The sequence below is a fragment of the Dreissena polymorpha genome, chromosome 5, assembly GCF_020536995.1.
Source record: "Dreissena polymorpha isolate Duluth1 chromosome 5, UMN_Dpol_1.0, whole genome shotgun sequence".
In the NCBI taxonomy this organism is placed as follows: Eukaryota; Metazoa; Mollusca; class Bivalvia; order Myida; family Dreissenidae; genus Dreissena; species Dreissena polymorpha.
The window spans coordinates 47604943-47629813 of record NC_068359.1 but is presented as its reverse complement, the minus strand read 5'-3'; the positions used below and the strand labels follow the sequence as shown (position 1 = coordinate 47629813).

At 37.8% G+C, this 24871-nt stretch overlaps 1 protein-coding gene across 1 annotated transcript in view; it reads left to right on the top strand.

The window, feature by feature from the left end:
- The window catches only part of LOC127831203 (histone acetyltransferase p300-like), a 75725-nt gene that overhangs the window by 12017 nt on the left and 38837 nt on the right, over positions 1 to 24871 (top strand). Inside the window, exons 8-15 of the mRNA XM_052356194.1 lie at positions 4813 to 5083; positions 6902 to 7033; positions 7654 to 7803; positions 7875 to 7903; positions 7965 to 8179; positions 8671 to 8788; positions 19897 to 20050; positions 20616 to 20749. Coding sequence (XP_052212154.1) covers positions 4813 to 5083; positions 6902 to 7033; positions 7654 to 7803; positions 7875 to 7903; positions 7965 to 8179; positions 8671 to 8788; positions 19897 to 20050; positions 20616 to 20749 — 1203 coding nt within the window. The remainder of the gene's footprint in view (positions 1 to 4812; positions 5084 to 6901; positions 7034 to 7653; positions 7804 to 7874; positions 7904 to 7964; positions 8180 to 8670; positions 8789 to 19896; positions 20051 to 20615; positions 20750 to 24871) is intronic.

Sequence of the window (24871 nt, the reverse complement as noted above, 5' to 3'; positions counted from 1 at the left end):
TATAGTAAAACCTTGTTAACACTATAGAGGCCACATTTATTGTCCAATCATCATGAAACTTGGTCTCAAGATTTGCCCCCGTGATATCTTGGACGAGTTTGAAAATGGTTCCGGTTGCTTTAAAAACATGACCGCCAGGGGGCGGGGTATTTTTTCTTTATATGGCCATATATTGCTTTAGTAAAACATTGTTAACACTTTAGAGGACGCATTTATTGTCCGATCTTCATGAAACTTAGTCAGAAGATTTGTCCGAATAATATCTTGGATGAGTTTAAAAATGGTTCCGGCTGGTGGAAAAACATGGCCGCCAAGGGGGCTGTGCATTTTTTCTTATATAGCTATAGTAAAACCTTGTAAACACTCTAGAGGCCACATTTATTGTCCGATCATCATGAAACTTGGTAAGAAGATTTGTCCCAATGATATCTTGGCCACATTTATTGTCAAATCTTCATGAAACTTGATAAGCAGATTCATCCCAATAATATGTTGGACGAGTTCGAAAATGATGCCAGTTGGTTGAAAAGCATGGCCGCCAGGGGGCGGGCGTTTTTCCTTATATGGCTATAGTAAAACCTTGTTAACACTATAGAGGCCACATTTATTGTCCAATCATCATGAAACTTGGTCTCAAGATTTGCCCCCGTGATATCTTGGACGAGTTTGAAAATGGTTCCGGTTGCTTGAAAACATGTCCTCCAGGGGATGGGCATTTTTCTTTATATGGCTATAGATGGCTTTTTCAAAACCTTGTTAACACTCTTAGAGGCCACATTTATTGTTGGATCTTCATGAAACATTGTCAGAAGATTCATCCTAATTATATCTTGGACGAGTTTGAAAATGGTTTGGGTTGGTTGAAAAACATAGCCACCAGGGGGCAGGGCATTTTTATTTATATGGCTATAGTAAAACCTTGTTTACACTCTAGTTAAATATTCTCGAAGTTTAATGTATTAATATTTATTATACAGAAAATTACTTAAGGGAGAAAAAACTGTTCATAGCTTTACATGTAAATGTTTGAATTCCAATCATTAATGCACACTTAATTACTCCAACTGACCCTTATCAGCTGCCTTAAGAGCACAAATTAATACACATCTCTGAGTGAACCTTGTTCTATTTTTAGATCAGCAACTTGATACCTTGTTGTGCTATTACTTTGATGTGTGGCACCATAGGTAAGGGAAGATATAATTTTTGAGGCACACAGTTTATTGATGAGGTCTGAATTGTGTCGTGTGATTATCAAAGATGTGTGTTTTAAAATGGATTTATTGATTTTTTAATCGAAAATATAATTGCAAGGTGAGTCTGAAAATAGTTCATGTTTGTTTAAAAACAAGGCTCTCAGGGGGTGGTATTTTTTAGTTGTTCGCATAGCGAACAGCTAATGTCGTTGCCGAAAGTTGTTCAACTGTATTCATTCACAAATGGAAACATTTTGTGAATATCGTGTTAAATGGAATATTTTTTAACGGAGCTTATATAGAAAAGAAGCAATAAACAATGTTTGTATTATACGTGTCGCGGAAGAGATTGTTTATGAATGATTAAAATAGTCCACTCTCTGCTGCGTCTTAATGCCGCAGTATAGGTCATTGATAATCAGAGGCTATCAAAAGATTCGGGAAAACAACGCAATAGTATAAGGTTTATATTCACAGTTCTCAATTTATAAAACGATGAACATGAGTTCAACAATAACTACAGGGATACGATAGACAACAACAAAAATGCTTCATAATCACTAAAACCGAATATAAAAAAAAACAAGTAAATATAACAATAATCTATTAATAGATACGGGCAAAAATAAACAAGTGTTGTGGGGAAAGTCCAATTGCACGGGTGATAACAACCCAATAGTATAAGGTTACGCTTGTTTATTGCGTAACTTCGTTGATAGCGATTGACTGATTTCTTGTAAAACTGCGGGGGGGGTGGGGATCTTATATGGCTGGGAAATCTGGAACAGGACTTCTAAATGAACTTTCAAATTCACACATTCACGTGTGCAGATGAGGTTATTAGTTACCAACCTTAATTAATATCGGCCGATTCTTTATCAGATAAACGGAAGAAAACAGAAAAGTAAAAAAATATTTAAAGAAAAACATTTTATTTTAATATTCATATGAATTCCATTTCATTATTTTTTTATAATGATAAGTAAAACGCAGTTCATTGGGGGAAATTCGTGACAATCTGAAATTATTTATCAACTTTCGCTAAAACTCAACAGAAAACAGCAAAACTTCTTGGATTGATCATTTTTGATATTATTGTGTGTTTGATATATGTTTAAATAATACTTTGCATTTTGACTCGGAAATACACAATGGACTATCGATAAACGTTGATAACACAGTATTGTTTAAAAGATGAGACACAAAGACTACAAAAATATAGTGTCATGATAATACGGAAACTGTCTCATTATCTTACCACAAATGCTTGCCGTAATCTTCAATCTGTATGGCAGTCGTTCTTGAAAGACTGAAATGCTACCGAAATTTGCTAGTTCGCTATAAATAACACAGTTTGACTTTAATATCCTATCGAAAAGTCAAATGCATGTCGCGATCGGGGGGAGAGTCGCTCGTAGAAGATCTTCTTGAAGGGCGACTCTGATAATCAAGCGAGTACCGTCATCCCTCGACCCGGACGTCCTCTCCTTCTGACTTCGCTGAATCCCAGAATTTGGAAGTATCGCTAAAGGGAATGGTAATTGTCCGTAGGAAAAAATGGTTTCACTACATCGCCGGAAGAGGGACGGGTACAGAGAAACTGGCAGCGTAGAGGATGAGCGTGGCAGAGAAACAGGCCAGGATTTTTCGAGGCGATGACCCTATGTAGATAATGGAAGTGTCGAAGGTCGGCGGTACCCAGTACGCTCAACGTGCTGAGGAACCCGTTCTATGGTTCGGGTCGACACTTGTGGATTCTAGAGGCCATACAAGCAGCGGAGCGCGCAAGGAGCGGGAAGAAGATCTTCTTTAGTTTTCAGCACTCCCTTTGCAGAGTAACCTTGTCCTTTTAAGGCCAACCAGACATGATTTGTCGTTAAATTGTCTACCAGTGCACATTAACGTGTCATTTGCCACAATGCATTGGTCTATTTGGACCAAAATTATTTTGTTCGCGAATACCCGGGCGGCAGAGGTGAATTTGACAAGCCACATATCAGGTATTCTGACAACAGGGCCCTCAATCCATTTTAGGGGAAGCAGGTCGCTACCCATAGCAGGGGAAATTTTTGCGGTGTTTCCCTTTTTGGGGGATTTTTGAGTTACTCTCTAATTATTACATTTGTACATGTTTGCACTATATTCATTGCTTATTTCATAATTTAGTATGTCTGAAAAGATTCAATTAAAATAGAATTGAGATATAATAATCATGAGACATCTATCTATAAAAAGGGGAAAAAGTATACTTTTCAGGGGGGGGGGGTATGCGGCCGAATTTCGGCCGTGGATTTGACAGATTGAGGGCCCTGGACAAAGATGGCGGAATCGTCCGAGGGTTCCCGATTGGCATGAAAAGTGTGCATGTTGCAACAGACCAGGTGCTGTAACTCAATATTGACGTGGAATTCAGAACATTAAGTATTTTAGGGTGAAAAATATAAATGGAAATAAATGCTCAGGATAAAAAAGTATTGACCCATTGAAACTATAGAAAAAATACGTTAATTTACGAATTAACATTACAGTAGATGGTTCGTTCATAAAAATATTGGTGACGGTGGAGTAGAGTAGTTACGCGTTAATGTCAGTACATGAAAATGAATAAAAATGAAATGGAAACGCATTAAATGAAGCATTTAATTTCAGGCTTAAAATATTTAATATTGTTTAATTTGATTTCATCGAGAATTTAATACAAAGCTCGTTAATACGAATACATTTATTATTAGAATTATGGTGTGGTTCATTCTTTGTTAGACTAACAGACTTTTCCTTAGCGCCAACTTAGATATACGTTTAATTTCTTTTTTCATCTTTGAAATCATAAGTGGAGTTTGTGACAATCCTGCATAAAATTATTAGAGATTGTTGATCAATGGCATTTTTCCCTTTTTCAAAATCTCACCACTGTAGACAATTAAAAGTAATTGGCATTGGTGTTCAAAAGTCGAACTTCATGTCAGGTGATTGTAAGGAATATTAAATACGTTCAAAGAGCGAACAACTGCAGTGCCTTCAGCGCTTTGATTTTGTATGTTTACAGTTGTTTATAGTGAAACTTTGTGAATACTTTTAGTCACATTTTTAGTTCAATCTGAATGACACTTGCTGAGTACAAATGTTGTTATCATATCTTTTTTTTAGTTTACTCAATTAGTTTTAATAATATCATCTTCAAACATGGTGACAATCTTTATGAGCATAATATTATTTGCTCATGGTGAACTTTTGTGATCACCTTTTGTCAATTATCTGTCTTCCGTTGTGCGTCATGAATATTTGCCTTGTTAACACTGTAGAGGCCACGTTTATTGTCGGATCTTTATTAAACTTTGTCAGAAGATTTGTTCCAATAATATCTTGGATGAGTTCAAAAATGGTTCAGGTCTGTTGAAAAACATGGCCGCCAGGGGCCATTTGTTGTTCATTCTTCATGAAACTTGGTTATAATATTTGTTCCATTGGTACCTTGGGCTGCAAAGAACAGATCATTTCTTTTTATCTCAGGTAATCCACTTTTGGCCTTTCAGGCCCTCTTGTTTCTTTTGTGTGTTGTCTGTTATCCATTTTAAGTGAAATACAGCATAAACATCAATAAAGTTTTTTTTTTCAGCAGCCGATTCCCCAGAACCAGCCAGTAGCCCACACTGGTGTACCCAGTACTCAGGGAGCTGCTGGCTCCCAGACACAAGGGACCCAGCCCCATTCTGCAGACCCAGAGAAGCACAAACTTATCCAGCAGCAATTGGTCTTGCTTATTCACGCTCACAAGTGTAAGTGGCGTGAGCAGAGCAATGGTGAGGCGTGCATCCTGCCACACTGCAGAACCATGAAGAATGTGCTTAACCACATTACCACTTGTAGTGCTGGCAAGTCATGTCAAGGTAGCTGACGTTTTTTCCTCTTGCGTTCCGTACACAATTTTGGGAATGAGATGTTGTTGTTCATCCCACTTATAGGAATTAAATTCAAAGATGCTGTTACTCCAATATAACGCGAATGACGGGGTCCAAGCCACAAGATATCGTTATAAATGGAATCGCATTGCATTTTGAGCTCATTCATTCATAAATTATTGCAATGTTGTGTTGCCATAAGCCAATACTTGCTTTCATAAAAACAAACATACACCATTTTTCGGAGTGTAAAATGCTCAATGCATTATGGAAAAGTGGTTTCATAGGGCATTGTTCAGATTTAATTGTGACAACCAATGGAAACGTGAGAATAAATTTAGATTGAATGCATTAAGATAATTGCATCATACTCAGTCATGCAAACAATATGCATTCTGGCGGTGTCCTGATTATCGCATAAAAATGAAAGTGTATTTGTATAAACATTTACCATGCGTTTGGATGGAACTAATCGTCTTCATAACTTATTTAATTTCTAATTGCTTGTTACGTTTTCGATTGCATTTTAGCATACAATATTTTAATTCATATTGCCTACAAATTTGAGGACATTAAACATGTATCGTAAAATTTGTCAAAGCTGTCAATTATTTATAAGATCGATAGCACATACATAGTAACAGCAAAAGAGCTTGAAATACATGCTACAGTCAAACCTGAGAACAGCGGTCAGTCAATGGAAATGACTTATGTGACCGTTGTCCACAGGTGACCGTTGAATTCGGATCATAATTTTAAAATGGTTTGTCAGTTGGTAGTATTGCTATGTCGTTACCCCACCCAGTAGTTTGCATACAGTGTAAAACAAAGGCTCATTGCCGTTTACTAAGCACAATAACAGAAATTACTTACGTGTGTACATTGAATAATACAGAATAATATATTAAAGATTGATTTCATTTCATATTGTTAAACTAAAGCAATGACTTTATCAACGCTGGTATAATTGTTTACTCATGCATCTCGTTCATTCAGTAAATAAAGCTTGTCACGTGCCGTTGACGTCACGTCTGTACAAGTCTAAAAAGCGGATTCCCTGTCATAAACCGTTAGTACGGTGTAATTGTACCGTTCTAATTCAAAGAAAACGACGCAAAAATTTTGTTAAAATTTATTCGCTCTTTTGAAAAATGATCCGAAAATGTAATTTTCAAATCGATACTCAATGTTGTAAGTACAATGTACTAATGAGCGGTCATTTAATTAGCGATAATTACTTTGAACGTGTCACAAACTTTTATAATCTCAAGGCAATTACCTCTATCAGACCGCAAAATTGACGGACAAAGGATGTGCTGTGTTTTTAATTTTCGCGACTCGCGTGACGGTTGATTTCAGGTCAAACATGAATTTCGGAGTGGAATATAGTGGCTGTTTGCCGTTATGGACAGGTGGCCGTTAAATTCATGTGTTATATAGAGTGTTTTTCGTCGGGGGATTCCAGACTGACCGTTGTCTGCAGGTGACCGGTAAATTCAGGTGGCCGTTAGGTCAGTTTCGACTGTATTATCCCAGCTGTATTGCACCAAACAATTGATGATCACACTGAAACTGTCAAATTACTTAGTAATTGTTAGTCTCTTATCTATGATCATTTAGCCATTATGCAATCAGCACTTATTTTAATTTCAAGAAAACGTTTTAGACTGAAATGGATGGTTGAAGAAAAAACGGTAGCCAAGACCCAGCTAAGAAATTGTTAACTTTGGTTGTAGTTTAGGTTATATGTGATATTTTTGCTTCACTAATAAGCACCTCATATGAAGTTCTAATATCTATTTGCAGTTGCTCACTGTGCTTCATCAAGGCAGATAAGCACCCACTGGAGAACCTGCTTGCGACAGGACTGTCCGGTGTTCATTCTATTGAAGCACGCCTCTGATCGCCAGAAACAGCCTGTGGCAGAGGCAGCAGCAGGTAAGGTTTGATTTAAGAAATACATGTAAAATGGAACGTTGTCAAAATTGATGTTTTAACAATTTACAAAACATTTAATACATTTGAAGAATGAGTGCAAATCATGTTCCCTAAAAGTTGTGAGCAACTCGTCAAGTGACTCCTGAATTTAAATAACGCAAGGTAAATTTTTTCGATCAAAAACGGGGCCAGTATTGGGTCTCATTCCTGATGGAAAAAATTATATCTTCTTCCCAAATGGAACCAAAAAATACAAATCGAAGGTTTCAATAAAAAAATTTAGATCTCTAAATTAAGTTCCAATCCTGCTCAATAAATTGAGCCTTAGTGAATATAATATTGAACACATGTTTATTCACAATTTTGGAGCATTTTTTAGCAAAACAAAAACAACATAAATTTCCCAATTTTAGTAAAAACGCCGTGATTTGTCCAATCCAAAGGGACCTGGCCCCATTCAAAATGGTGACAAAGATCACTGTATGCTGAAACCAATTATGCATAAATGCCAAGAATGTGTTCATATTTGAACAATCAATATGCTTTTGGGTTAAAAGGCCATTCTAATCCAGCATTGTTGTTGATAAGTATTGCAAGCCAATATTGTTGTTGTTTGTTAGGCGCAGCACTGGCGACGGTGAATGCTGCTACCCCACAAATCCCCTCCGACATAAATGAGGCACAGATGCAGAAGGCATACGCTGCCCTAGGACTCGCCTTCAATTTGATACGGGCTTTCGCCTCCAGGCCTGGACAACTCAATAATCAAGGTACTTTGGGATTCTTGAATAGAAAAAATCTTAATAACTTTATTTTACAGTTATATTGAATGCATAAGCAGGAAAAGGGGTCTTAGCCTTGAAATATTGGGTTTGGGTGACTTTGGGATAATGTTTGTGCTTTGAAACTGATATGGACTGACATTGCTAAGGTTCAGTATTGTGTGCGTGTTTCAATGAACCTAGGTTTGAATCCAGGCCAGCCAGCGCAGGTTGGTAACTCCAATCCGACCCTAAACTCCCTCACTGCTGTGGGTGGTTTGAATGCCACAGATGGGCTGCAGATTGTGGCACAGACAAACAAAGGCACAAAACAGTGGCACGAGAGTGTCACCCAGGATCTAAGAAATCATCGTGTCTATAAATTGTGAGTATATGTATATCATGGTGTTGGTTTAATATTTCCAAGCCGAGTGGCAGATATTTACAGTAATCAAATTCAAATAACAAACTCTTCCCATCCATTTTGGGTCACTTTAATTCTGTGAAAGTAACTAGATATATCATACAACAAGGCGGAGACTACCCTAGGCTTTAAAAAAAGGGAGAAGTTTGGAACATCAGGGTATAAGTTTGTGCAAACAATCTCGACTTAAAAGACAAAACAAGTTAATTTCAAAACTTTTATTATTTCTATCATTTTACTATGTTCATTCTAAAAACAATAAATTCTCATTAAAATCACATTCCGTCAACATTAACATTAAAGTTGTTTGGACTTCCAACATTTTTGAGTGGGACTTCCATAAGTAAAGGGCAGGAAGTCAGGACTTCCAAAATTTATTTCTTAGTGCAAGCCCTGTTTACAACACTTTCTGACATGACTGGTTTAGCTATAAAGTTGCTATTTTTATTCAGGGTTCACGCAATATTCCCCAATCCAGATCCAGCTGCAATAAAGGACAGAAGGATGAACAATTTTGTTGCATATGCAAGAAAAGTGGAAGGGGACATGTATGAAGAAGCCAATAGTAGAGTATGTATATTGAGCACACTACTAATTAATTCAGCAAAAATATTAAAGAAGTCTTTGTTGTGTTGAAATGAAAATATAGGGGTAAGTTGTACAATTGTTTAAATAGCCAGTTAGGTTAACAGCTTTTAAGTTAACATGTGCAGTGCATATGGTAATCTTTGGGCTCCCTATTGTATGTCTTAAAACTTGATTTTAAAAAATAACAATTTTTTAATTGGTCTCTGAAATTCCCTGAGGTCATTTTTTTAGCTCACCTGAGCACAACGTGCTCATGGTGAGCTTTTGTGATTGCCGTTTGTCCGTGGTCCGTTGTGCGTTGTGCGGCGTCACCTTTTGACTTGTAAACTTTCTAGAGGCCACATTTATTGTCCAATCTTCATGAAATTTGGTCAGAAGATTGGTCTCAATGATATTTTGGATGAGTTTGAAAATGGTTACGTTTGCTTGAAAAACATGGCTGCCAAGGGGCGGGACATTTTTCCTTAAATGGCTATATATGGCTATAGTAAAATCTTGTTAACACTCTAGAGGCCACATTTATTGTCTGATCTTCATGAAACTTGGTCAGAAGATTTATCCCAATAATATTTTGGACGAGTTCGAAAATGATGCTGGTTGGTTGAAAAACATGGCCACCATAGGGGCGGGGCATTTTTTCTTTATATGGCTGTAGTAAAACATTGTTAACACTGTAGATGTCACATTAATTTTCCAATCTTCATGAAACTTGCTCAGAAGATTTGTTCTAATGATATCTTGGATGAGTTCAAAAATGGTAACGTTTGCTTGAAAAACATGGCTGCCAAGGGGCGGGGCATTTTTCCTTATATGGCTATATATGGTTATAGTAAAATCTTGTTAACACTCTAGAGGCCACATTTATTGTCCAATCTTTATGAAACTTGGTCAGAAGATTCATCCCATTAATATCTTGGACGAGTTCGAAAATGATGCTGTTTGGTTTAAAAACATGGCCGCCAGGGGGCGGGGCATTTTTCCTTATATGGCACATTTGCCTTGTTTACTCTAAAGAGGCCACCTTTTTTGTCCAATCTTCATGAAATTTGGTCAGAAGTTGGTCTCAATTATATCTTGGATGAGTTCGAAAATGGTGACGTTTGCTTGAAAAACATGGCTGCCAAGGGGCGGGGCATTTTTCCTTATATGGCTATAGTAAAATCTTGTTAACACTCTAGAGGCCACATTTATTGTCTGATCTTCATGAAACTTGGTCAGAAGATTCATCTCAATAATATTCTGGAAGAGTTCGAAAATGATGCCGGTTGGTTGAAAAAAATGGCCGCCAGGGGGCGGGGCAGTTTTCCTTATATGGCTATATTAAAACCTTGTTATCACTCTCGAGGCCACATTTATTTGCCGATATTCATGAAACTTGCTCAGAAGATTTGTCCCAATGATATCTTGGATGAGTTTAAAAATGGTAACCTTTGCTTGAAAAACATGGCTGTCAAGGGGCGGGGCATTTTTCCATATGTGGCTATATATGACTTAAGTGAAATCTTGTTAACACTCTAGAGGCCACATTTATTGTCCAATTTGTATTAATTTTGGTCAGAAGATTTATCCCAATAATATCTTGGACGAGTTCGAAAATGATGCCGGTTGGTTTAAAAACATGGCTGCCAGGGGGGGGGGGCATTTTTCCTTATAGGGCTATAGCAAAACCGTGTTAACACTCTAGAGGCCACATTTATTGTCCAATCTTCATGAAATATGGTCAGAAAATTTGTCTTATTGATATCTTGGATGAGTTCGAAAATGGTTTTATTTGCTTGAAAAACATGGATGCCAAGGGGCGGGGCATTTTTCCTTAAATGGCTATTTATGGCTATAGTAAAATCTTGTTAACACTCTAGAGGCCACATTTGTAGTCCGATCTACATGAAACTCGGTCAGAAGATTCATCCCAATAATATCATGCACGAGTTCAAAAATGATGCCGGTTGGTTAAAAACATGGCCACGATGGGGTCGGGCATTTTTCCTTATATGGCTATAGTAAAACCTTTTAACACTGTAGAGGTCACATTTTTTTCCGATCATCATGAAACTTGGTCAGAAGATTTGTCCCAATGATATCTTGGATGAGTTTGAAAATGGTTTTAGTTTGCTTATTACACAACGTGCTCATGGTGAGCTTTTGTGATCGCCTTTTGTCCGTTGTCCGTCGTGCGATGTCAACATTTGCCTTGTTTACTCTCTAGAGGCCACATTTATTGTCCAATCTTCATGAAATTTGGTCAGAAGTTGGTCTCAATTATATCTTGGACGAGTTCGAAAATGGTGACATTTGCTTGATAAACATGGCTGCCGAAGAGCGGGGCATTTTTCCTTATATGGCTATAGCAAAATCTTGTTAACACTCTAGAGGCCACATTTATTGTCCGATCCTCATAAAATTAGGTCAGAAGATTCATCCCAATAATATCTTGGACGAGTTCGAAATTGATGTCGGTTGGTTGAAAAACATGGCCGCCAGGGGGCGGGGCATTTTTCCTTATATGGCTATATTAAAACCTTGTTAACACTCTAGAGGCCACATTTATTTTCCGATCTTCATGAAACTTGCTCAGAAGATTTGTCCCACTAATATCTTAGATGAGTTCAGAAATGGTAATCTTTGCTTGAAAAACATGGCTGCCAAGGGGCGGGGCATTTTTCCTTATATGGCTATATATGACCATAGTAAAATCTTGTTAACACTCTAGAGGCCACATTTATTGTCCAATCTTCATGAAACTTTGTCAGAAGTTTTATCCCAATAATATCTTGGACGAGTTCGAAATTGATGCCGGTTGGTTGAAAAACATGGCCACCAGGGGGCGGGGTATTTTTCCTAATATGGCTATAGTAAAACCTTGTTTACACTCTAGAGGCCACATGTATTGTCAAATCTTGATGAAATTTGGTCAGAAGATTAGTCTTAGTGATATCTTGGACGAGTTTGAAAATGGTTACGTTTGCTTGAAAAACATGGCCGCCAAGGGGCGGGGCATTTTTCCTTATATGGCTATATAAGGCTATAGTAAAATCTTGTTAACACTCTAGAGGCCACATTTATAGTCCGATCTTCATGAAACTCGATCAGAAGATTCATCCCAATAATATCTTGGAAGAGCAAGTTCAAAAATGATGCCGGTTGGTTGAAAAACATGGCCACCACGGGGGCTGGGCTATTTTCCTTATATGGCTATAGTAAAACTTTGTTAACACTCTAGAGGTCACATTTATTTTCCGATCATCGTGAAACATGGTCAGAAGATTTGTCCCAATGATATCTTGGATGAGTTGGAAAATGGTTTTGGTTGCTTTAAAAACATGGCCACCAGGGGTGGGGCATTTTTATGCCCCCAGAACATAGGTTCTGGGGGCATATTAAAATCGCACCGTCCGTTAGTTAGTCAGTTAGTCAGTCAGTAAGTCCGTTGGGATTAGTTTCCGCTCAATAAGTCAAGCGATTGTCATCAGATCTTAACCAAACTTCATAAAAATGTGTAAGGCAATAACATCTAGGTCAAGTTCGATAATCGGCCAAATTGACCCAGACACTCTTGAGTTACAGCCCTTGAATCATAGTAAAATTGTTTTTTTAGCTCGACTATTATATATGAAATATATATAGTGGAGCTATCCTACTCACCCCGGCGTCGGCGTTAGCGTCTGCGTCTGCGTGCAAATGTTGAAGTTTTCGTACTACCCCAAATATTTTCTTTGTCCCTTGACATATTGCTTTCATATTTTGCATACTTGTTTACCAACATGACCCAAACCTATAAACAAGAGCAGACAACTCTATCAAGCATTCTGTCATAATTATGGCCCCTTTTCCACTTAGAATATGCAGCAAATGTTAAAGGTTTCGTACTACCCCATTTATTTTCATTGTCCCTTGACATGTTGCTTTCATATTTTGCATACTTGTTTACCAACATCACCCGAATCTATAAACAAGAGAAGACAACTCTATCAAGCATTTGTCATAATTATTGCCCCTTTTATACTTAGAATATGCATATTATTGATAAATCTATGTTAAAGTTTGCGTATTACCCCAAATATTTCCTATATCCTTTGACATATTGCTTTTATATGTTGCATACTTGTTAACCAACATGACCCCAACCTATAATTAAGAGCAGACCACTGTATCAAGCATTTTGACATAATTATGGCCCCTTTTACACTTAGATAATTGAACATTTTGCTTAAATTGCCATAACTTCTTTATTTATGATCACATTTTATTATTACTTTGACAAAACAACACTTACCTGAATACCACAATGGATTCAACCCAAACAATACCCCACGCCCCTACCCAGAATCCCTTCCCCCCCCACCTCTCCCCCCCCCAATTTTTTTTTTTAAACATCATCTAATAAATTACCCAACCACACATTATACCCCCCTCTGGCCCCCCCTACCCCCCAAAAAAAAATATATTTTTAAAAACATCATCTAATAAATTACCACACCCCACATTATACCCCCCCCTCACCCCCCCTTCCCCCCCAAAAAAAATTATTTTTTTATTGTTTTCCTTTGATTATTTTTAAAAGATCATCTAATAAATTATTGAATATGAACAACTTCCCCATGATTGCTTACGTTATACTGTAAAGCACTCGAATAGTCGAGCGCGCTGCCCTCTGACAGCTCTTGTTTCTTGTTTCCGCTCAATGACTCGAGCAATTGTCATCAGATCTTCACCAAACTTCATGAAAATGTGTAAGGCAATAACATCTAGGTCAAGTTTGATAATTGGCCGAATTCACCCAGACACTGCTGAGTTACGGCCCTTGAATCATCGAAAAATTGCGTTTTTTTCTCGTTTCCGCTTAATAACTCGAGCAATTGTCATAGAATATTCGCCACACTTCATACAAATGTGTAAGGCAATAACATCTAGGTCAAGTTCGATAATCGGCCAAATTGACTAGGAAACTCCTGAGTTACGGCCCTTACGGCCCTTGAATCATCGAAAAAATTGCATTTTTTTCTCGTTTCCGCTCAATAACTCGAGCAAATTTCATAGGATCTCCGCCACACTTCATGAAAATGTGTAGGGTCATAAGATCTAGGTCAAGTTCGATAATCAGCCAAATTGACTAGGATACTCCTGAGTTACGGCCCTTGAATCATCGAGTTTTTTTTCCTTATGTTATGAAGTTGTGCATGTTGGATTGTTATTGTCCTATATCAAAACTGAACTTTTTTATGCCCTCGGTAGGGTGGCATATAGCAGTCGAACTGTCCGTCTGTCTGTCTGTCCGTCTGTCTGTCGTCGCACTTTTGTGTTTAGTTTTCGAAAAATGCTCATAACTTCTATGTCGCTTCAGATGTAACCTTCATATTTGGTATGAATGTGTATATGGAAAAGGCCTTTCCATACGCACACAAATTTTGACCCCTTTGACCTTGAACTTAAACTTAGGGTCCGCGTTTAGGTTTCGAAATCTGCGTTTAGGTTTCGAAAAATCGTTTTTTGGGGGCATATGTCTTCCGATGGAGACAGCTCTTGTTCCTTATATGGCTATAGTAAAACCTTGTTTACACTCTAGAGGCCACATTTATTGTCCAATCTTCATGAAATTTGGTCACAAGATTGATCTCAATGATATCTTGGATCAGTTTGAAAATAATTATGTTTGCTTGAAAAATGGCTTCCGAGGGGCAGGGCATTTTTCCTTATATGGCTATAATAAAATCTTGTTAACACTCTAGAGACCACATTTACTGTCCGATCTTCATGAAACTTGGTCAGAAGATTCATCCCAATAATATCTTGGATGAGTTCAAAAATGATGCCGGTTGGTTGAAAAACATGGCTGCAAGGGGGCGGGGCATTTTTCCTAATATGGCTATTGTAAAACCTTGTTAACACTCTAGAGGCCACATTTATTTTCCGATCTTTGTGAAACTTGGTTAGAAGATTTATCCTACTAATATCTTGTTATCTCAGGTAAGCGACTTTGGGCCTTTCAGGCCCTCTTGTGTCTTTTTTGCTCACCTTATTACAATGTGCTCATGGTGAGCTTTTGTGATCGCCTTTGTTGTGCGTTGTGAGGCGTCAACATTTGCCCTGTTAACAGAGGCCACATTATTTCCATTCTTTATGAATTTGGTCAAGATTTGTCCCAATATTATTTTGGACAATTTTGAAAATGGTTCTGATTGGTTGAAAAACATGGCCGCGCGGAGGCGGGGCATTTTTCCTTATATTGCTATAGTAAAGCCTGGTTAACACTCTAGAGGCCACATTTATTGTCCGATCATCATGAAACTTGGTCAGAAGATTTGTCTTAATGATATCATGGACGAGTTTGAAAATGGTTGCGGTTGCTATAAAACAAGGCCGCCAGGTGGTGGTGAATTTTTCTAATATGGCTTTACAATTATGGCTATAGTATATCCTTGTTTACACTCTAGAGGCCAAATTTATTGTCCGCTCTTAATGAAACTGTGTCAGAATATTTGTCTCCGTGATATCTTGGATGATTGCCCCAATGATACCTCGGACAAGTTAATGGCTTCTGTTGGTTGAACACATGGCCGCCAGGGAGCAGGTCAATTTTCCTTCTATGGCTATAGTAAAACCTTGTTAACACTCTAGAGGCCACATTCATTGTTCGGTCTTCATGAAACTTTGTCAGAATAGTTGTCTCAATGATATCTTGGATACAGGGGTTTCACTGGCCTAAAAATGTTGTTGCCTTTTTTTCGCAATATTAAAACCCTCTGTTAATCTGACCTTATTATTAAGAACAATCATTAATGAAACCTTACAACTAAATTAATGTCATTGACTATATTATTAATTTAATAGCTATGATTTCCTAGAATTACACAAATAACAAGAAGTAACATAATAAGTAATAATACGCTTTATTTTTAAACAAATAACAATTTTTTCCATATGATAAACAAAACAGGTGACCAAAATAATCATATAATTTTAACATTTATGTAACAGTAGGCTGCAAACATATTTCAGATTTATCTATTTGAACATAAATCACAGAAATAAGCTCTAAAATAGGCTTCATTTTCATTAAACATAAACTTAATTCTCATGATTGAAATGTTACATTATGATTGTTTATGATAGGAAATCTCAGACTCTATTTAATAACACTATTTCAAGTCATTTACCATTGACAGCATTGTTGACAGTTTCATTGGGTCGCGAACATGACGATATAAATAAAACACTTTACTTGCAAAGCGCTTAATCCTCCTTCCAAACAAGATCTGTTTTTGTTGAAATAACTACTGTCTGCCCTTTTTATATGCCCGTTGAAAAAGGGACGTATTATAGTTTCACCCTTGGCGGGCGGGCGGCATCCACAACTGTGTCCGCTCTCTAATTCAAATAGTTTTCATCAGATCTTCACCAAACTTGGTCAGAAGTTGTAATAAAAATGTTTTCGAATATGGGTCATGCCGGGTCAAAAACTAGGTCACGGGGTCACTTAGTGCATTTCAAGGATTTAGCATGGTGTCCGCTCTCTAATTGAAGTAATTTTCATCCGATCTTCACCAAATATGGTCAGAAGTTGTGTCTAAATTATATCTAGGTCACGTTTTAATATGGGTCATGCCAGGTCAAAAACTTGGTCATGGGGTCACTTAGTGCATTTCAAGCATTTAGCATGGTGTCCGCTTTCTAATTGAAGTAGTTTTCATCCGATCTCACCAAATTTGGTCAGAAGTTGTGTCTAGATGCAATCTAGGCCAAGTTCAAATATGGGTCATGTCGGGTCAAAAACTAGGTGACGGGGTCACTTGGTGCATTTCAAGGATTTAGCATGGTGTCCGCTCTCTAATTAAAGTTGTTTTCATCTGATCTTCACCAAATTTGGTCAGTAGTTGTGTCTAAATGATATCTAGGTCACGTTCAAATATGGGTCATGCTGGGTCAAAAACTAGGTTACGAGGTCACTTAGTGCATTTCAAGCATTTAGCATGGTGTCCGCTCTCTAATTGAATTAGTTTTCATCCGATCTTCACCAGGTTTGGTCAGAAGTTGTGTCTAGATGATATCAAGGTCAAGTTCAAATATGGGTCATGCCGGGTCAAAAACTAGGTCTCGATGTTACTTAGTGCATTTCAAGCATTTAGCATGGTGTCAACTCTCTAATTGAAGTAGTTTTCATCCGATCTTCACTAAACTTGGTCAGAAGTTGTGTTTAAATGATATCTAGGTCAAGTTCAAATATGGGTCATGCCGGGTCAAAAACTAGGTTATAGGGTCACTTAGTGCATTTCAAGCATGGTGTCACTCAAATGGTAAAGTTATCAAGTTGTCCAAAACCTTCAAACGGGCGTATCTTGTGACAGTTTTGCACTCTTATTCATGTTAAATTTCATCATGATTGATGACTGTTAAAAAATTAGAAATCAATTCCAAAAATGTGTTGATTAACCTTGTTTTGAAATAAAAGGAAAACGCATTTCCGCATTCAAAAGTATGTTTAATTTTAAAGATAATCTTACACAGGTTGTCACTTTTATCTTTAACAAAGGGGCAATAAGCGATAACTATCAATGACCCTGGGTCTTGTTTGTACGCAATTTGATGACTAAATATGCTTCAGTAATTTGCCAGACGAGATTTCTTGCTATAAAGATTAGCACAGACTACAATTACAGTGTCAGTTATGAAATTCGCCGCACAAAAAAATTGTCGCGACAAATTGAAAATATGCTGCAAGTTGCGACATTGGCGATCGGCAGCAACCCCCTGGGATGAAATCTAAAAAAAAATCGGTTGGTTGAAAAACATGGCCGCCAGGGGGCGGGGCATTTTTTATTATATGGCTTTATTTAAACCTTGTTTACACTTTAGAAAGCACATTTACTGTCCAATCTTCCTGAAACTTGGTCAGAACTTTTTTCTAATGATATCTTCGATGAGTTTGAAACTGGTTGTAGTGAGTTGAAAACATGGCCGCTAGGGGGTGGGTCATTTTTCATTTTATGGTAATAGTAAAACCTTGTTACCACTCTAAAAGTCACATTTATAGTCCAGTCTTTATTAAACTTGGTAAGAACATTTTTATGCCCCTCTTCGAAGAAGAGGGGGTATATTGCTTTGCACATGTCGGTCTGTCGGTCGGTCCGTCCACCAGGTGGTTTCCGGATGATAACTCAAGAACGCTTGGGCCTAGGATCATGAAACTTAAGAGGTACATTGATCACGACTAGCAGATGACCCCTATAGATTTTGAGGTCACTAGGTCAAAGGTCAAGGTCACGGTGACCCGAAATAGTTAAATGGTTTCCGGATGATAACTCAAGAATGCTTAGGCCTAGGATCATGAAACTTAAAAGGTAGATTGATCATGACTCGCAGATGACCCCTATTCATTTTCAGGTCACTAGGTCAAAGGTCAAGGTCACAGTGACCCGAAATAGTAAAATGGTTTCTGGATGATAACTCAAGAAGGCTTAGGCCTAGGATCATGAAACTTGATAGTTAGATTGAACCTGACTCGCAGATGACCCCTATTGATTTTCAGGTCACTAGGTCAAAGGTCAAGGTCACAGTGAACCGAAATAGTAAAATGGTTTCCGGATGATAACTCAAGAACGCTTATGCCTAGGATCATGAAACTTCATAGGTAGATTGCACATGAATGGCAGATGACCCCTATTGATTTTCAGGTCACTAGGTCAAAGGTCAAGGTCACGGTGACCCGAAATATTAAAATGGTTTCCGGATGATAACTCAAGAACGCTTTTGCCTAGGATCATGAAACTTCATAGGTACATTGATCATGACTCGCAGATGACCCGTATCGATTTTCAGGTCACTAGGTCAAAGGTCAAGGTCATGGTAACCCAAAATAGTAAAATGGTTTCCGGATGATAACTCAAGAACGCTTATGCCTAAGATCATGAAACTTGATAGGTAGATTGATCATGACTGGTAGTTGACCACTATTGATTTTCAGGTCACTATATCAAAGGTCAAGGTCACGGTGACCTGGTATATTAAAATGGTGTCCGGATGATAACTCAAGAACGCTAATGGCTACGATCATGAAACTTCATAGGTACATTGATCATGACTTGCAGATGACCCCTATTGATTTTGAGGTCACTAGGTCAAAGGTCAAGGTCTTGGTGACCCGAAGTAGTAAAATGGTTTCCGGATGATAACTCAAGAACGCTTATGCCTAGGATCATGAAACTTCATAGGTACATTAATCATGACTCGCAGATGACCCCTATCGATTTTGAGGTCACTAGGTCAAAGGTCAAGTTCACGGTGACCCGAAATAGTAAAATGGTTTCAGGATGATAACTGAAGAACGCTTATTCCTAGGATCATGAAACTTGATAGGTAGATTGATCATGACTCGCAGATAACCCCTATAGATTTTCAGGTCACTAGGTCAAAGGTCAAGGTCACGGTGACCCGAAATAGTAAAATGGTTTCCAGATTATAACTCAAGACTGCTTATGGCTAGGATCATGAAACTTCATAGGTACATTGATCATGACTGGCAGATGACCCCTATTGATTTTCATGTCACTTGGTCAAAGGTCAAGGTCACAGTGACAAAAAACATATTCACACAATGTCACTACAACGGAGAGCCCATATGGGGGGCATGCATGTTTTACAAACAGCCCTTGTTTTGTATTGATATCTTGGATTAGTGCAATATTGAATTACATAGCATAATAACAGGAAACAACTTTTTCTGAACCCAAAAAGCCAACAGCTTTGATATTTGTTTTTTGACACCAGATTGCAGTCAATTTCAAAGATAATTCCAATCATGCCCCTGATGACCTTGACCCTCTTGTTAAAATTTATCGATGATTAGACATTCCAAAGAATGGGTATCAGAACCAAAGGTGAAATCCACATTTAATCCACATTAACCCAATATAAAGTAGACTGTATTAGTCATTCCTGCTACTGACCACTCAGCGTGTTCGTCTGGCATTTTAAACAATGTTTGTAAAATAATTGCTATAACTTGCTTTTGACAGAGCTATTTACTCAATGCATAATACTTTCATGGAAACAAACGTACAATACCAAAATGAGTAATTGTTTGACTGTTTAAACAGGAGGAATATTACCATTTTTTGGCGGAGAAGATCTACAAAATCCAGAAAGAGTTGGAGGAGAAGCGTATCCGTCGCCATGAGGAACAACACAAGCAGCAGAGTGCAGGGACAGATGTGCCAGGAATGGGCCCAATCAGGCCTGTTGCTCAAACCAGTCAGTTGGGCTTCTTATGCTCTGATACTTTTGTTTTGTTAAGAATTATGTTGTGAATTTTGCTTGGCATTTTAAAGAGCAAACATTGATTATACTGTCTATTGATTGGATAACCTACAAAGGTTTGATTCTTGATTCTTTCCTTCCTTTACATGGCAATATTATTGAAAAATGTTAGGATCTGATTGAAAATGAAGACTTTTTTGTGAAATGTCTATGTGGATTATGCTGTTTTCTTTACCTTAAAGGTTTGAAAATCACATTTAACAAAAATTAAATTAGTATGCACTTAACTTTATATGCTATTTGAGGTCGCCGTGGCGAAATGGATATGGTGTCCGTCTAGCTTCCAGGAGGTCAGTGACGGGTTGGATCCCCACTGTGGGAGCATTCTTTAGATCTCCCACAAAGACACCAAGTACTGGTTCTAGTCCCAGGAAACGGACACGAGAATGTTTCAAATAAATCTAAGGCTTTCCATGCAATTAAGCCAAAAAAGGTTTAACTTTATATGATGATATACTAAACAGGGGAGTCAATAGTTTGTGTACTTTAAATGTTTCAGATGGTCCAATGTCTAACCCTACGTCCAGCTTGCCTGGTGACCTGTTTGGCAACCAGACCAGCATAGCAACACCTGGTATGGGCCCCAGAGTGCCTGCCATGCAGCCGGGACCAAGTCGAACCACACCTCCACTTGTAAGTATTCGAATTAATTTGCACTGGTTGATGTTATTTCCATCCTCTTTCTACGCTTCATATATTTCTTTTACGACTGCAACGATAACGATTAAACAACACATTAGTTCAGTTGACTAGTTTAATGACACGATTGCAATATATTTTGCCTCCCAATAAACATCACACAAATGAAATCGAATGTACACATATAAAGTATTCACTAACAGATCTATATAATATATTATGCAAGTAAGAGAGTGGGATATAATGGCCGCAGCGTTAACCAGAAACAGCCGTTGGTAACCACGAGCCCCGAAAGATTGGATGATTTACAGGACTCTTAATATCAATGATTGCTACACTTGCGATCACACTTTTCTTGATCGCTACACTTGTGATCACACTTTACTTGATCGCTACACTTGCGATCACACTTTACTTGATTGCTACACATGACTCTTAATATCAATGATCGCTACAGCTGCGATCACACTTTACTTGATCGCTACAGTTGCGATCACACCTAACTTGATCGTTACACTTGCGATCACACTTTACTTTATCGCTACACTCGAGATCACACTTTTACAACAATCGCTACACTTGCGATTACACTTTTACTTGATCGCTACACTTGTGATCACCCTTTTACAACCAGCGATACCACTTTTTATACCTATGGTCACTTGACAATTTATCGCTCAACCAGTACACACTTTTTAACTCGGACATTTAATACTAATACACGCTCAACCATCGATTTGACACATACAAGTTTTTTTCCTACGGCATTGCTACTGTTTTTAAAGTTTAACCTTTTAATTAATTTGAATAACCGGGAAGGGTTAGGTTGATATACTACGCCTGAAGCCCAGATTCCATTCGAGCCAATGTGTTGAGTCATTGTCGCTAAGGTTAGCTTGTAGAGATAACTGTTGTAGAATAAGTACACATGCCCATCCAACCCTCCGGCAAACAGAATTGTCCGCCACAATAAATTTCACAAATTTATCCCCAACAAATTCTGGTGCGGTATTGTACCAAAGCCACGAGTTGACCGACAAACTATTGGTAACCTTTGACGTGGCTTTTTAACTCGCTCGACCAGCGATTTCACACTTTTTAAACACGGTCCTTTAAGCACATTAATTGCTCAACCAGCGAGTACACACTATTTAACTCGGACCTTAAATACCAATAATCGCTCAACCAGACGTTTTTCTCCTACGGTATTTCTTCTATCTTTTAAGCTTAAATGTTTAACCCATGAGTTGTTAATATTTTTATGTTTATACTTTTTGCATTAAGATACCGGTATATATAATTAATGCAATTTCCTACAATTTCAGATCATTTTTCTATTTCATCAGATTAAGAATTATGGCCCTTTTTCACTTAGAATTATTATTAATATTATTGATAAATCTATGTTAAAGTTTGCATACCACCCCAAATATTTTCTATGTTCTTTGACATATTGCTTTTATATATTGCATGCTTCATTACCAACATGATCCCAATCTATAAACAAGATCAGAAAACTGTATCAAGCATTTTGACAGAATAATGGCCCCTTTTATACTTGGATAATTGTACATTTGGTTAAGTTTTGTGTTTTGGTCCATTTTACTCCTAAAGTATTATAGCTATTGCTTTCAGAATTGTTAAAATCGTTAACTATCGTAACGGGACTGTACAGGGCAAGTTGCATAACTCTGGGTTGCTCTTTAACGGAATTATGGCCCATTTTTGTCTTAGTAACTTTGAATATTTTGTTAAAGTTTGTGTTTAGATGCACTTTACATCTAAAGTATCAAGGCTATTGCTTTCAAACTTGAAATACTTTCTTACTATCATGATGGTACTGTACCTGGCAAGTTGAATTTTACTTTGATCTTTGAATGACCTTGACTCTCAAGGTCAAATTAATAAATTTTGCTTAAATTGCCATAACTTCTTTATTCATGATCACAATTGATTCATACTTTGACAAAACAAAACTTACCTGACATACCACAATGAACTACACCAAAACCATCCCCATGCCCCACCCGAGAATCCCCCCCCCATTTTTTTTTCTTTTTTTCTTTATTTTTGAAAGATCATCTATTAAATGACCACACACCCACATTATACCCCCCTCTCCATGATGGCTTACGTTATACTGTCAAGCACTCGATGAGTCGAGCGCGCTGTCCTCTGACAGCTCTTGTTAGGAAATCTATGCAATTACATATGAATTAGTTAACACCAGTGTGAAAACAGACCCACACTTATCAACATTAACAACATAAACAGCCGATAAGCACAGCCGAAAATGTCATCTCTCTAGCAACAGAGCACATTTAATCTTAAACAAACAAACTCTCTCTCAAACAATATCAGATATCGGATCCAGCATCCACAACCAAGGTATAATTAATCGCAGTTCACGACAAGTGTGTAATATACTTGAAGAGATATTCTACACATAATTTTAATCTACCAACCTCCCCAAGAGCTATCAAAAAGTTTCAAAATGCTCTTGAATGTCAAATTTCCAGAAAAGCCTTGGTAACTTGTATAGCGTTTAAAGATTTATCATCTAGCATTGCCAACAAGAAAATAACAAAACCTGTCATGACACATTATATACTTCTCTTTTCAAAAAATCATATTGGGAAATTTTCTTTTAAACCTCAGAGTTTTAACTTGTTATTGAAAATAGAGAATTCTATTTAACACATATATTTTTCATTACTGCAGACTATCTTTTAAATTAAATATTGAAATTCATACACCAAGTCAACAATCCAACAACACGCAAGACAAAATTGTTCACTAAAATACATGTTGGTTTTAGTTTCCACAAAATTGTCGCTGTCATTGCAGACAAATGTTCTCCCCAACAAACGGCAGATGCATATAATTTTCAATGTTTGAAATTTATTGAATGAGTCGAAAATTAGTCTCCCTTTAGTATGAATTTGCAGCTAGAGGCGCTCTGGAAGGTTTGTCATTCAGCTTTGGGAATTTGCACGGTATACATGTTAATTTATGCTAGAGTTTTTTAAACATTGGACGATATAGACCGAGACACGTGTTCGGAAGACATAAATAGCAATTTGAAGGAAATTTTGTTCGAATTAAAGAAACAGCAAGTAGAGATAACTTCTTTGAAACAGCAAGTTAGTTTACCAGTGTCGTCTAAACAAGAACATAAAGACATTAAATGGAAATTAAAAGGAAACAAAAAGCAATATGAATTCAATTGTGATGCCCATGAAGGAATCAAGCAATGCATGTGGGCAATCGAAAACCAGAAAAGCGACTACGCAAAGGAAGTTTTATCGGAGGTTGCCAATAAAATTCACACGAGAAATAAACACATAAGGATAGCGGATCCATCAGAAGGCGGTGGGAAACTGGAAGACAGTAGGAACAGAACCCCCTCGTGAGCGACTCTGATGACGAGTTGAGAATCAATAGGGCGGATTCTAAAGCTCTAAAGAAAAAGAAGGCTATGCAGGCGAAGTTGAAGAAAAAACCAGCTGTCATGTATGGACACTTGGACGCAGTACGCGAGTTGCTTGAGGGACAGGTAGGGACACGTCCCGCGCTGTACCCGTTACCACAGAGGCCCACACCTCCGTCGATTGGTTCTTTTTGTGGCTACTCTGGATGGGGTCCCCAGCTCGGGTCATGCTTCGCGTGTGGACAGTTCGGTCACTTCCGGCGGACGTGCTCCACTACCAGATGTCAGCAAGAAAGCGCTCAGGCCAGGAAGAAGTGATGCCACTGAGGCGAGCCCACCCGCGATCGAAAGTGCTGTGTTTAAAGATGAGTATTACATTTATGAACAAGATGACAGATTTACCCATGATTATTTCATTTACGAGCAAGGTCAGAAAGACATTATTGTTAAAAATAGATTGAGGGAACATATCCAATTTTGGAAAAACATTGGCGCCAATCAATTTATAATTGATTCTATAGAACATGTCTACAAGATTCCATACTATTCTTTACCTGAAAGCGTATTGCTTAAAAACAATAAATCAGCATGTGATAATAGGGAATTTGTTAGGAAAGCAATTACAGATTTGTTAGATCGGGATTTGGTAGAAAAATCCGATGTCCCACCTCGTGTTGTTAATCCAC